Source organism: Ziziphus jujuba, chromosome 11 (assembly GCF_031755915.1).
Source record: "Ziziphus jujuba cultivar Dongzao chromosome 11, ASM3175591v1".
NCBI classification, from domain to species: Eukaryota; Viridiplantae; Streptophyta; class Magnoliopsida; order Rosales; family Rhamnaceae; genus Ziziphus; species Ziziphus jujuba.
In genome coordinates this window covers 7,218,383-7,233,537 of record NC_083389.1, presented here as the reverse complement: position 1 = coordinate 7,233,537, position 15,155 = coordinate 7,218,383, and the positions used below count along the sequence as shown (strand labels likewise).

The window sequence follows — 15,155 nt, the reverse complement described above, 5'->3', positions numbered from 1 at the left end:
CGTGGCGGCCAAAAAAATAAGTAACTACATGAAGATTCATAGCAAGTCGGACAATCAAATTGAATGGATTTATTATTATTATTATTTTTTTTTCAAGAAGACTTCTTTAAGAATAAATAAACTTCCTATATATATATATATATATTTTTTTTTTTTTTTTACTAGTACAAGACATTTTCCTAGTAGATTCATATCATATTCTTACATAATAATATTGTGTTATTAATACTAAAAAGCCCATTCAATGGGAGGTGAGAAGTTATCCCTTATTCAACTTCCAACGTTATCAACTTCCAATTACCAAAAAATAATAATAATAATAATAATTCAAACAGAAAAAAAAAAAAAAAAAAAGAAAGTCTGCATCTTTTCGCGGCAAAGCTATCAAGTATGTATATCTCGTACCTGTCTTACTAAATTTTAAGGTAAGTTATTTTTTGGGTTCCACTTAAAGCTTTTGATTAAAGATGTATCTTTGTTGGATCTTCTAGCACCTCATGAATTCATCGAATAATTATTTAAAAAAATGAATATATGCAAAATAATTATACTACGCATGTTACACGTGTTTGGATACTTTATTACACCCTCCAAAGGATATTCTCTGAAACCATCCACCTTCTAAGACCATTTTTTGTTATTTAAAAAAAAAATTAAAAAATGAGAACAAAAAACTTCGAAAGAAAACCATCATTTTGTTAATATTAATCAGTACAAGGCATTTTCCTTGTAGTTAGTTAATTTTTTTTAAAATAGTTATTGTATTTTTAATACTTAAAACCCATCCAGTGAGGTGTGAGAAGTTATCCCTTTTCGAACCTCAACAATCAACCTGGGGGTGGGACACTCAATTCAAACAGAACAAGTAAAAGTCAACATTATCCCTTTCGCGGCATGAGACTTGTGGCAAAGGTGCCAAGTAAGTATATCTCTTACTTGTACACCCTTTTTTTTTTTTTTTTTTTTAAAGGTCTAGCTTTTTGATAATAGATAGGTAACTACTAACTAGTGCAGAATATATGCTTGATCTTCTGGCACCTAAAAAATTAATTAAATATTTATTTTAAAAAAAAATGAATACATACAAATTAATTGTACTACACATGTTACGAATAGGCTCTATATTAAACCCCCCAAGAGGTATTCTCCGAAACCATAATCCATTTTCTAATTAAAGCTTTGTTTTTTTTCTTTTTTTTCAACAAAAGCCAAAATGGGAAGGCAAAACAACAGCAGAAGTGGTGGGATTCAAAGCAGAACAAGTTTGGGCACTTCCGGAAGATTTCTATGGCCTTCACAAATGGTTACCACCTCTCACAACTTGTCTGCCCGTAGAAGGCATGTGTGTGCAACCTGGTTGTGTACGTTTCTGTGCTGGTTTCAACACTTCAATGAATAATAATAATAATAATAATGATGATGATGATGATGATGATGGACACAAAGTGAGAGTGAATTGGACTAAGCAGAGACTTTTGACCATTGACCCAACCAAGCTCACCTTCACTTATTCAATTGTAGATGGGAATGTCTGATTCAATTCGTATATTTCGACGGTTAAAGTGATAACAAAGGGGGAAGATGGATGCAGCATAGAATGGAGCTATGAAGTGGAACGGCTGGACACTCAAGAATCTGGACTTTTTTTTTTGTGTGACAGGTCAGCAAGTGATGGGTACTTGCTCTATTAATTTTGAGTAAGTATATTTTATTTTTTTATATAATATATACTTGCTCTATTAATTTTGAGTAAACCTTAATTGCATCCTCTGCCACTCCACCAGGTCCCTTTAATGAATGCGTGCCTGGTTTCAATGCATGCCTCAGACTGTCCAGTTCTGTATTATGTACTTACCCTCACTTGTATCAATTAAAAAATATATTATATTGAGTTTTGACCACAGCATTTTCAAAATATCTTCTATTTTCTGATTCTGTCAAACCGGATCCTCCTCCTGACGGGTTTTTTGGGAAAAAAAAGGATACACGGTCATTATATGATCGTATGGTGGGTGAGACACGTTGGTAATTATTTTTTAATTTTGAGGAGAGAATTAATCCGATATTAGTATTGATTGAATAATTAATTTTAGATGGTAAAATGATATTGGTATCAATTGAATAATTTATTTTATTTGAAAGATTTATGGGATTTGAAAATTTCCATAGAAATTAGGAATTAATAATATATATGGTAAATGAGACTGATTTAGAATTTTTATTGAAATGGCAAATTTTAATTAGACAGCTCTATATCTACGTGTAAGGTGGCAAATTTTAATTGGAGGGTCTATATTTTGTGTGATAGGCTTACCCTATTAAATAATTTTTTGAAAAACTTAAAATCCGAACAAGGACCAAAATTATATACAGTATAGACTACGTTTCATAAACATGTACGGGCCAGGACTCGGTGTACAATGTAAACTATGACATATGCAATCTTTATATAATTATTTTATAACAGTGGACATAAATTCATGATTTTAGTTATATAACCAGCTTTTTTTTTTTTTTTTCTTCTTTTTTTCCTGCTGGAATAGTTATATAACTAGTTGCTTGATTAAGAACAAATAAAAAAAGAATATTACAACTAGTTGCGGGCCACGTGCTCCACACATTTATAATTAAATAAATATATTTATAAAATCAATTTCAAATAAAAAAATACAGATACAAATAAATTTGTTTTATTGTAAGACTGCATAAATAATCCTCAGAGATACAAATAAATTTGTTTAATTATAAGATTACATAATAATCCTTATGGGATAATAAGGAATTGTATAACCCCCCCAAAAAAAAAAAATGATATCATTTTCTTGTCACATAATAATCGTTATTTTAGATGTGTCACAAAAATGAATTTGAAACACTAAGCCTTTTTTATGTTCTATTCTTGTTGACATCAGTAACCTCAAAATAACCTTTATTTATCAATCTTATCTCTCTTCAGGTAAATGAGGATCAATTCGCGTGAAGTAAATTAGAATTTATATTCTGCCATTCTTCATAATGCCTCCGTTCTGAACACTGGCAAGATGTCATATTTGAGCACAGGCGATTTCTTCTCTACTCAATAGTTATTGAATTTGGCTTTAAGAAAAACAAATGGAAAGGAAACATTCAGAGCCAAGCTAAGCTTGAAACATTGCAACCATGACTTTATCATTATATTGAGTCATATATAAGTAAGAGGAAAAAATTAACCCGAATAGACCCTGATTTTTATTTAAAAAAAAAAAATGTAATTCTAACCTTGGTATAAAAACAGGTCATTGAAGTTTGATAAGAAAATAACAGAATGAATTTCCTCTGCAATTTGGATACAAGGTTTAAACGATTTTGGAACTCTGAAGAATGGCCAAGCAAACTAAAATTATGAACTCAACTGTTAAAACAAAAAAAAAAAAAAAAAAAAGGCTACAATTATGGACAAGTGTGGCTGCGCCTAATGGTACAAGCAATTTTTTTTTTTTTTTTCCCTCAAATCATTTTACAACTAATCGTACAGTTGAGGCAGCTTTCATTGTTTTTGTTACATCAGGTCCTCTGTTAGTACATGACTCACCTAACAAAATGGAGATCGTATGCCGACTGAAATTGTTTCAGCACAATGAAATAAGCCCTCAAGCATCCAGCATTTGTTAGAAGTAAAAGCAGGCTAGATTCCTCGGGGCAAAATGTTCTCGAGTTTGATTATTTACATCATGCTCTTTTACTGCAGATTTTGGCAATTAGCCCTACAAGTTGTCTTCTATTTCATCTGGTACATGCAACTTTTCAATAGCGGCCTGTTCCAAATGAGATAAAGAAAACATTTAACACTTACAATCCTCAAGTCAAATATCTGCTTCTTTTCTTAAACAACGGCATTTGCCAAAATAGCATATTCATTCATATACCCCATAATATATATATATATATATATATAATTAAAAAAATAAATAAAAAGAAAAGAAAGAAAGAATAGCCAATCACCTTAATTGTAGCAACATCAGTTGCAGAAGGTTTCAAATCCAACGCGAGACCAAAATGAAGCATTGCTTTCTCATGCATGTTACGCCGCTTGTAGATCTTACCCATCAAAGCATAAACACTGCTTTCACGAGGGGCATATTCTTTAAGCTCCTCCAGGATTTCTAGGGCTTCATCAAAATTTTCCAAGCTCATGAGTATATTGGCCTTCTGATACATTGGAAGAGGATTCTTCTTATCTGCTAAAATAGCTTTCTCCATCATCATCAAGGCCTCCTCACTCCTCTGTCATGTGATAAGCAACCCATACTCAGAAACTTCACCAACAAAAAGCATTGCTTCCTGAAGCTATAAATACTAAAAGGAGCAGCCTAACCTTTAATGCATGTAATGATGTACCAAGATAAGACATAATAACAGACGAACGTGGATTTATTTGGAAAGCCATACGAAAGTGATGCTCTGAGAATTCAAACTTCTCTTGGCGAAGATATATCATTCCAAGCCCATACCAGGAGTTATAATGTCTGGCATCAATACGAAGGGCACTCTGGTAGCTCTTAATTCCGTTCTCAAAATCCTCCAGTGATACATATCTGTATATTAGAATATAAAAGCAAGAGCAAAGAAGTTCATATATATATATATATATATATATACACATAGAGATTAATTACTCATGTTAAAAAGGAAAGGAGAAGAAAATAAAAGGATGTTTCATACTCATGACCGCACAACGTATGTGCATATGTGAATCTTGAATTAAGTTGAACAGCTCGCTGAAAATTTTTCAGAGCTGTTTCATGGTCTTTCTGCAAACTATAGCAATTTCCCATGGCACACCTGCAAGTTTGTTGAACAAGAAACAAGGATAAATGAGGGTACAGATGGTAATAAGTACCAAAAAGGTCTAGTAAGTAGTAACCATAAATCTATAACTTCTATAACCGTTGAGACAAAGCACAAGCAGAGACAGGCAAGCACCCACTTAACAGATTGAGAAGTGCAAGAAAATTCCTGATAAAGCACACCTAGGTACAAAGATCTTTAATGTCACGGTAAATAGAAACAACCAGAATCACTTCTTATCCAGAAGAAAAATGCATCAAGCAAAGAAAAAGGGAGTAAATCTCTGAGTAGGTATCTTTGACAGAGAACCAAAGAACAAAGAGCACTAACATACACTAAATCATCAACATATAAATATATTGAGTATGAATGCACTACCAAGACTGAGGAGCTAAGCGGTCAGTTGATATCAGTTCTTGAGCCAGGTAACTCAATTTCATATCTTCCTTCAAATGCTGCAACAGATACAGAATACTTTTAGTGAAAGGATTAAGTAATAGGATGCAAAATTTAGCACCATATTCATTCACCATCCCAACACATAAAAGACTTATGAGTGCTAGTGTCAGTAATTAAATTCACAGCACACGGCTAGCTGTATTTTATGAACATGGACCAAGCGATGTATGCTCCAGTTAACCACAGAAAAAACTAAGCAGCATAAAAAAATGATTTTTTTACTGCATATTTGTTGTCAGCACAATTTGCACGAGTTACACAACCAAGTGTGCAGTCCACTAGCCAACCAGATGTGGAAAAGATATATGTTTTCAAATGAAATCATAAAATGAAACTTACATAAAGAACTGTAGAATATATATCCATTCCTTCTACACTGTAAGGTGCTGCCCTACGGGCAAGATTGAAGGCTCTATCGGCTTCTAAATAATCTACCAACTCAAAATATGCTTTTCCAACCTGCAGTTGAAGCATGCCAATTCTTCAGTTACATCTAGATATTCTAATGTTTTAGCACAAGAAACACGTTAAGGGAACAAAGCTTGTGAAAGACTCAGATACTGAACTGATGAAAAACAAAGCTCCAAGCATCCAATGCATCATCCAGAAAAACAGATTTTGCTAAAGAAAAAAATGCAGATGAAAATGCAAGAGGAAAACAAGCAAATTTTAAGAAATTGCAATTACATGGGAAAGCACCCAGCCTGTATTATAGTGCTTATGTGGAAGTTTTAGATAGACATTGCCAAGCATCTAATGCATTATCCAGAAAAACAAATTTTGCTGAAAAAAATGCAGATGAATATGCAAGAGGAGAACAAGCAAATTTTAAGAAATTGCAATTACCTGGGAAAGCACCCAGCCTGTATTATAGTGCTTATGTGGAAGTTTTAGATAGACATCCAATGCATCCTGTACCAATTAATCAATAATACAATGTAAGTTCAAATCAAGAAGTAAGAATATTAACTTTCTATTTCTTTAAACAAACACGTTGTACCTGGCACCTGTACATGCAAGAAAGTCTATAACCTTCCCCAAGAATTCCCAAAAGGCCCAATATTTCTGACATTCCAGAATAGACTCTAGAACCATTCATGGAAACGCCACCAACAGGCATGGTTGCTCCTTCAAGTTCAAGGGATCTAGCACCACCAGAAGCTGATGAAGCAGAAGCTGCTGAAGTTATATTTGTACGAGAATCGTCAAAATTCTCATTGCGCATTCCTAACGAGATATTTAAATTCCATTAGTTAAATCTCTATTTAACAGGAAAAGAATAAAGGAATTAGGTGCACTTAAGAAAACAGATAAAATGAGATTTTGATATAATCCAAATAATCAAAAGAAACGGAAAGCTAGCACAACAAAATTACAGTGGCCAATTACAACTTCTAAAAAGTCTACATCTGAATGTATAAGGTAAAAGGGTGCATATAGTTAACCTTACTAGTTGGGCAAACCTCTTATTGATAAGCCCAAATAAAACATGCCCATACATTAATTTGCATATGTTCTTATCATATATAGCCCAATCAATAGACATAGTTCATAAAAATCAGACATAATATAATCAAACTTTCTACTGCATGGTTATAGAAACAGAAACTATAGAACAAAAATGCTTTTCCAAAATGCAATAACTTCAGGCAATGAGCAACCTATATTCACTATCATGCCCTTTTTGGTTAAGCAAGCAATAGCAATGATTTACGCTGCCAATCTTCATATGTTCAGTATAGTTCACCAAATTTGTAAAAGTTAAGAAGAAGCATCACCATCATCACTGTTTTCATTGGCCCAAGCCTGTCCCTTACGATTTGTTACAGAACGTAATGCCATAGAGCTCAGTTTGGACCCTCCTAGATATTTAGATGAGTTGCTAGTTCCATTTCCAGATACCACTGTGGAAGCTGCATTAGTATTGGCCCCTGCTTCTCCAGAAAGTCTTGTACTCCGTCGAGTGCCAGAATCAAATAGCAACCTGCTTGAAATCTGGATGCAAACGAGAGAACACAAAACCATGAATTAAATATAAACATTAAAACTTCATGCCCAGAAATTAAATATACGTGGATTTATAAAGGCCAGAAATGTAAACATTCACTCAACAATACAAGATGAGAAGTTCAGCAAATTTCTTAACCTTTCGCAATTTTCCTTCGTCTACAACTTTTCTTCGAGGGGCTTGTATGGTAGAATTTACAGTTGACTTAGGCGAGCTATCAGCACCCAGCATGGTTACGTTTGGGCCATTTTGCTGGAAATTTCTACACAAAGGTGGTGGAGCAGCACCAGACAACTGCAAAAAATTGAGGAAGTAAGAATAAACGTTCTACATACAAAAAGGAGACAAAAATCAACAGGTGCTTATGCTATAATGTATTTTCAAACAAAATGAACCTAACTGAAGTAAATGACATTTATATATCCAAGAACCCAAAAAAAAAAAAAAAAAAAAGTTTGTAGCTGGAAGATTAAACTAGGCAGTTTACCATCAGCATTAATAATGAGTGGTAAAACAGAGGAAAAAGAGGGAGTCATAAATGGAGGATTTCCTATAAAACAAAAATAAAATGCATTCCATACATAATCTAGAGGAACATAAAAGCAAACTTCAGCTTTACCATAGATATAAATATTCAAAGCATTAGAGAAAAAAGCAACATATATAGCCTAAGGGGATTTGGAAAGATAATATAAACCACGGTATAGATGTAACCTAAAATCCTAATTATGAGGTAAGTTAAAACACGCAAAAGCTGGAAAGAATTTCAAAATAGTACATAAACCATATAACAAAAGCAAAAAATGTATTTGTTGCCTAACTTTACTATCTTGGCCACATAGTGAAATAGAAAAGGTAGAATAACTGAAAGAGTAGAACATTCTACTAGGAATACAATGTCTATTTATGTTCCAAAAAGTAAATATATCAGGGAGACAACATGTTATTTATTACTAGCCAAGCAGCACCTAAGAAGGTTTTCAACTATAGACAATCTGTAACAACATTATACGGACATAGATAGGATTATGGTACCTGTGTTCCCATTGGTGATGGTGTATTATAAAATGATACATTGGACATTCCACTCGGAGGCTGACTAGAAGCTCCTGAAATAGTAGCGCCATGATAATTTCCAGGGATGTCTCTCACATTATTTCCTTGCATAAGTTTCAATTGTCTGGGACTGACATCTTCCAAGCCAAAGTTCCTCGCAGAAACTAAGTTATGATCCTCATTGGTTTCATGCATATTTTGGGAACCTGATCCATGATGTAGATACTGCTTTTGCATGCAAAGAGCAGCTGCTTCACCAAAAACAACAGATGCCTCATCTGCAGCACCTGAAATAGCAAAAGAGATGAGGCACTGACATTGATGTACTGGATATACAAAAAAGCAAAAAATGACATATTCTCTTTTTCCAACTTGTAATTCCTTATAAGAAGGGTAACCTTAGACCAGAGGCAAAAGCAGAATATAGCACACTTCCTATCAATACATGATCTCAGGCATTGAAAACAACATATTTGTGATTCATCGCACCTAAATGAGCCAGATGCAGCGGGGAACTAAGCAACTATGATGATAATGATGATATTGCTGCACTAAAAAAAACTGAAACCATGAAGGTATCATTTACATTACAGACCTAATATACAAAGCTCCTCATATGCAGCCCACATTAAAGGATCTATAGACAAAGCTTGTTTAAAGTGTTGGATGGCACTTTTCCTTCTATCAGTGTACCTAAACCAAAACCAAGAAAAGAAAAATAAGAACATATATTCAAAGAAAATAAACATATCATTAAACAGAAATATAAGCCAAGGACATAAACGTGCAACCTGTAAATAAGCCCAAGTAGGTAATGACCAGCTGCACCATTTGGAACCTGACAACGAAGACCAACAATAATATGTAAATCATCCTCTTCTTGAAACGCAAGTTAAAAGAATGGACCAACAACCAGTAATGTATATTACGTTTGCTTAAAATATATGAAGGTCAAGATGTATGCTATTATGCCACTCATTTCCATCCCTATTTTAACGAAAGAAGTATAATGGCAACAATGTCATTGTGAGAATTAAAATTTCAAAAAGAGATGGGAAATTTTCAATTTGGAAATAAAGCTCATGTAAAGTTGCATAAGAATCTATCCAATACCTCTACACTTGGCTCATTAACAGGACACAATGCTGCCTCAGCTTCATTAAGCAAATCCATCTGAAAGCATGATTTCGCAAACAGGTAGCGGGACTGAGCCATTCGTGTTCCTTCATATAATAATAATAAAATGTTTACGGATGAGAAACATTGTTATTGAATACACTATAGAAAGCACAGTGAAGATCCTTGATTTAAAAGCATATTGATGGAAGCACATGATCATTAGTCCAAACCCAACAGACAATACTAAGTTTTATCACATATGTACCCTTTAAAATATGGTAAGCACAGTAAGCCTGATTATTGCGCAAGTAACAGCTGGCCAACAACTGCAAATTTGTCTGCATAAGAAAATGTTTATCTTGAGAGTTCCGATGAAATCAAGTGAAATGGATATGAAACAAAAAGATCTGGGCCAAGATAGTGTCCAGATCAGCAGATAAAGGGACCAAAAATTATTCCATATATTAGGAAGGTTTAGCTTCAAAAAACATGGTTTCTTTGAACTAATCAGCAGGCAGTAACCGTTGACTGTTAAAAAAAAAAAACAAAAAAACAAAAAAGAAAGCAGACATGAATTTAATATATTTAAAAGTTTCCATAGAATTACATTGCCTGGACATCTTCAGGAAATTCCACCACCAAGTTTTAATAATGATATATCTTACTGAAGTAGCGCAGTATGTAAAGTCAACCGTGCCTCGAAACCCCTTTTCAAAATTTACCCACAACTTCATGGTTTTACTGCTAAAATTATCATGGAATTATACCCTTTTCAAGCCGGAGCTCAGAGACTAAACTTTGTACAAGCTACAAGTAAAAAAATTAACTCAACCTAACTGCTTACACAAAACCAAGACCAATACTTATTTTGTAACATACGAATTTTTTCTTTTTTTTAAAAAAAAAAGAAACAACATTTATGCTACCAGTAGTAAAACCCTGTGTCTAAAATACAGACACGTGAAGTGTAAAATTAGTGGAAAAAATAAAAAAACAATAACCATCCCTTTAAACGGTTGAACAGCAGAAGCGTCAATCTTGACGATCAATTTTAATCTTCCGATGGTTCGGTGAAGAAACAAAGATAAAAAATATACAATGCTTAAGAATAAAGCTAATGTTATCGATTCCGAATCTTTCAAATCGTCGTCTTACGTAGAGGAAACAGAAAGACGGCACGAAATGATAAATTAAAAAGGGGCAAAAAAAAAAAGTTGGCACCTCAGAGGGGAACTCAGCACATAGACGCTCGCAGATGAAAATGGCGTTGCTGTACATGAAATCGCGAAGACTGTGCTGTACACACTCTGTGAGTATGATTTCCATGGCTGCTTCGATTCACAAACACAGACTCGTACGGAAATAGAGAGAGCGAAAGAGAGAGTCGAGGAGGGGAAGGTTTTGATTTTTGGGGGCTTTCTAGGTTCAAAATCGGGGAGGCAAGTGCTGCATCCATTTTCAAAAAAACACGTCACGTGACAAGGATGGCATAATACACTTTTGGCGTGATTAATGCATTTTTGCTTGCTACGGCAAGAATGATTTTTGTTTTTGTATTTTTTTTTTTTTTTTTTTTTTTTGGGGGGGGGGGGGGAGAATATGGAATTAAAGATTTAAAATTTTTTAATGTTAAGTTAATTTACTCTTATTTCATATACGTAAAAATCCAGTTCAAATAGTATTGTAATAGTTTAATAGTTTTGTTTTCTTTCTGAGAGAAATAAAATAATGGCATTCAAAACCCAATGATTAGTTGCAACATAATTATATTTAAAATTTAAGCTAAACAACATAAGCACCTCCTGTTTGCATTATCAGTTGAAATCAAAATTTGTATCCAAAAAATAAATCAAGTTTTTTTTTTTTTTTTTTAAGAAAGAAAATAAATTATTTAAAAAAAAACACCACATTATAATTTTATTTTATTTTATTTTTTGAAAAGACACCACATTGTACTTTGATTTATGATTAGTTTAAAATATTTGGTCTGAAAATTGTGCAAAATAATTTTCCTGAGGAAGATAATGTAAATTGTGACTATCGAAAAGATATTTTAAATTTTAGGAGCAAAGAAAAAGTAAAAAGACAAACGTATCCAAAATGAGCAGCGAGTTAAAGGTCGCTCCGTAAAACAATCAAACGCGGTTTAAATGGTAATTTGACAAAAGAGTATAAAACGGCAACGGGTGGGGAACGAAGAAAAATTGGGAACACCGAAACGCAAAACAACGCAACCTCCCTTGCGAAGCTTCTTCTCTTCTCCTCCGATGGACGAGCAGACCCGATCACCACCACCACTACCACCTGGTGGTCCGAATCACGTGGTGGATGATGATCCAACGGCCGAGGACGACACTTCTTCCTCCACGCTCCTTGATCTCAGCAGCTACCAACTCCATGATCTCGACTCGGTCGAGTTACCTTCGACTCTAACCGAGTTGGACCTGACGGCGAACCGCCTCTCAAGCTTAGATGCTCGGATTTCAAACCTCTCCAATCTTAAGAAGCTTTCTCTGCGCCAAAACCTAATCAACGATGCCGCCGTCGAACCGATCTCTGGCTGGCACGCTCTCTCCGGTCTCGAGGTATTCAATCTATGCCCTTGTATGTAATTTCGCTTGCTTATTATGGAGACCGGCGTTCGGTTTCTCTCTTTTTTTTCTTTTTTCTTTTTTTCCTTGTCACCGAGAGCTTGTTTCTCTAGAAAATGTAGGGACAGAATATACAACTTTATGTTTTAACAAATGCGGCTAAATCATGCGTTGATGCATTTTGATGTTCCTGTTGATTCTTCTCGATGCTTTATTTGATTGCTTAGAATAAAATTCAATTTTTTTTAAGTTAAATTCTGTAACTCCTTTGTCTGAGCTGGAAAAGAGAGAGAGAGAGAGAGAGAGAGGAAAAGAAAAGAAAAAAATCTCAAATACTTTTAAGTATAATACAAATTACTTCAGGTAGTGTTTCTTTTCTCTTTTATTTTTTTATTTATTTTATTTTTCCTTTAAAAATAAAGCAGCATTGGCATTTGGCAGAGGGAACGTGTGAAAAACTTTTGGAGACTTGTTCTTCTTTCAGGAGTTAGAACAGTTGCTTACTCTTTTACTTTGCTTTATTTTGTCTTTGATATGTGATTTGTGCTTTAAATTAATGCCAAAGTTGTTTTTGCAGGAGTTGGTGCTCAGGGATAATAAGTTAACGAAAATACCTGATGTTAGTATATTCAAGCGGCTTCTGGTTTTTGACATATCTTTCAATGAGATTACTACTTTACATGGATTGTCTAATGCCTCCAACACCCTCAAGGAACTTTACGTGTCTAAAAATGAAGTTACTAAAATTGAAGAAATTGACCACTTTGTTGAACTGCAAATTCTGGAGCTCGGTTCCAACAAATTGCGGGTTAGCTCTCTGATTCTTATTTTTTTTCATATCAATGCGTGTATATTGATGTTGCAGCTTAATCACCGAACTACCCCTTTGTAATTTCTATTGGAAGAAAGATTAGTGACCGATTTATGTGACTATATGAGTACTTGTGTTCCTATTTCAGGTGATGGAGAATTTGCAAACTTTAACAAATTTACAAGAATTGTGGCTGGGGAGAAATCGTATCAAAGTTGTTAATTTATGTGGGCTGAAATGCATCAAGAAGATTAGCGTGCAAAGTAATAGATTAACTTCTATGAAAGGATTCGAGGTATGCCATCTGGATATGTGAAATGTCTGAAATCTTTCTGTGAGACGGTCTCCCTAATGCATTTTGTTGCGTTAAACATAGATAATAAAATCTCTATCTCTACCTTGTTCAGGAATGTATTGCTTTAGAAGAACTATACTTGAGCCACAATGGGATTTCAAAAATGGAAGGCCTATCATCCTTAATCCATTTACGTGTCTTGGATGTCTCATCAAATAAGTTAACATCCGTTGATGACATTGAAAAACTAACACAGTATGTATATTTCCCATTTGCTCATTTTCCGTGATATGGTGTTTTCTATTCCGTTGCTGATTTTGCCTCACAAGTGGAATTTTTTTTTTTTTTTTGGTAGGTTAGAAGACTTATGGCTGAATGACAACCAAATAGAATCACTTGAAAGTGTTTCTGAGGCTGTTGCCGGTTCAAGAGAGAAGCTTGGCACTATCTACCTTGAGAACAATCCTTGTGTATGTTCACTTGCAGCTTGAATGACTTGAATTATTTGTTCGCATATGCTGCTGATGTAATTTGCTATTATGATGGTTTGTGCATGTTAATTTTATGTACGTAAAGTGATTTTCAGAAATTTCGTGGTTAAGTAATTGAAGCTCTCTGTTCCATCATTTTTTTTTTCTCTCTCTAAATGGTTCCATTAATCTAAAAATAATACTAAATAAATAAAAATAGCTATCCCACAGGGTTTCCAAAACAAAGGATTTAGGGGGTTAGGCTAAAGAGGCATCTCTTTCTCCTGGTTAACAGACAATATCAACAAAAGAAAGAGAATCTGATTAGGGTTAAAATGTAATTGAGCTTTGTTGGGGTGTATCAAATCTGGCCGTCACTTATTTATTAACTTACCTGATCCATGTTATTGTTGTAAGGCAGTCAGTTCTGGTCCTAGATAAAGCGTGGGATCTACTGTAGGTTAATAATTGTCATTGTAATACTCATTCGGAGATTTTCACAATCTTCCTGTTGTCTTATCATGGATTGTTTGTAGTTCATTTATATATTGATGGCTTAGTTATTAGCTTTCACTACACTTATCATCTGTTGCAGCTATTCATTTTGTTCTTTTCCTTTTACAAGTATATTAGCACTTAGCAGAGATTCATATTGCTATTGCGATTTTCTTATTTGATCCTGCTTCCCCTATTCCAGGCAAAGTCCCCGGGCTACATTACAGCCTTGAGACAAGTCTTCCCAAATATTGAGCAAATTGATTCCAATGTCTTTTACTAGAAGTTTTCATTGCTTCGGATTTTTCGAAGGCAGTTTTTATGGAAGTACCGCAAATCATAGCTTCTATTTAGGTAATATTTATTTTGTATTTATACTTTCCCAAGAATTTGTTGTAAGATCTGATATATATATATATATATATAGAGAGAGAGAGAGAGAGAGAGAGCTAGCTTCTAAGGAGTTTAGTTTCTATTAACTAATATTTGCAAAGGTTGAGTGCTCCTATGAATCTTCTTTTTCAGGCGGACTGTGTTCCAGGAGACTAACTGGAAGGCATAACATACTACACTGCAACAGGCTTGATACAGATAATAATGAACAGCCCCAGCCTTTTAATGATGTTTTCTGTCTTTCAGATCACCTTACTTCTTTCGTTTTTATTTGTGTTCGCTATTTATATACAAAGGCAATTTAGATCGACTTTGTTTCCTTCATCTGTGCTTGTTGCCTTTTTTTGGTAAATATTTGTGCCTTGACAATTGTACATTCTTTTGAATGGTGGAATGCATTGTCGATGCTTAAGATGATTTTGAGAATGCACAAGCGTTTCCCTTTGCATCTGATGCGAACGTGGGATGTGCTCTCACCTTTGGATGAACCTTTCCATCTTCTCCAACCCAAAATAAATAAATAAATAATTAATTAATTAGGTGTATGCATTTTATCTAATTGTATGTAATTTCCTCATCTTAAATGTTTGTTAATGTTAACCAGTAGTAGTTAGTCTACATAATACCCAAT

The 15,155-nt window shown here is 34.1% G+C and overlaps 2 protein-coding genes across 3 annotated transcripts; one reads left to right on the top strand and one right to left on the bottom strand.

The window, feature by feature from the left end:
• Positions 1–3,259: 3,259 nt before the first annotated feature.
• LOC125419614 (cell division cycle protein 27 homolog B) lies at positions 3,260–11,003 on the bottom strand. 2 transcript variants are annotated; one of them, XM_048465878.2, is made up of 16 exons: positions 10,691–11,003; positions 9,735–9,807; positions 9,464–9,573; positions 9,142–9,188; positions 8,946–9,043; positions 8,330–8,637; positions 7,433–7,588; positions 7,065–7,281; positions 6,287–6,513; positions 6,133–6,198; positions 5,626–5,745; positions 5,206–5,282; positions 4,702–4,821; positions 4,355–4,574; positions 3,982–4,263; positions 3,260–3,794 (listed from the first exon to the last, which is right to left on the bottom strand). In XM_048465878.2, the coding sequence occupies exons 1-16, from the start codon at positions 10,793–10,795 to the stop codon at positions 3,744–3,746; spliced, it is 2,277 nt and encodes a 758-aa protein (XP_048321835.1). In that variant the 5' UTR covers positions 10,796–11,003; the 3' UTR covers positions 3,260–3,743. The 2 variants fall into 2 exon arrangements, with proteins under 2 accessions (XP_048321835.1, XP_048321836.1); XM_048465879.2 differs by lacking the exons at positions 8,946–9,043; positions 10,691–11,003 and having other exon boundaries at positions 9,735–9,763.
• Positions 11,004–11,652: 649 nt separating this feature from the next.
• LOC107431915 (protein phosphatase 1 regulatory inhibitor subunit PPP1R7 homolog) lies at positions 11,653–14,950 on the top strand. The gene is made up of 7 exons (XM_048466111.2): positions 11,653–12,054; positions 12,638–12,868; positions 13,020–13,166; positions 13,279–13,421; positions 13,522–13,636; positions 14,334–14,485; positions 14,657–14,950. The coding sequence occupies exons 1-6, from the start codon at positions 11,737–11,739 to the stop codon at positions 14,412–14,414; spliced, it is 1,035 nt and encodes a 344-aa protein (XP_048322068.2). The 5' UTR covers positions 11,653–11,736; the 3' UTR covers positions 14,415–14,485; positions 14,657–14,950.
• Positions 14,951–15,155: the final 205 nt, after the last annotated feature.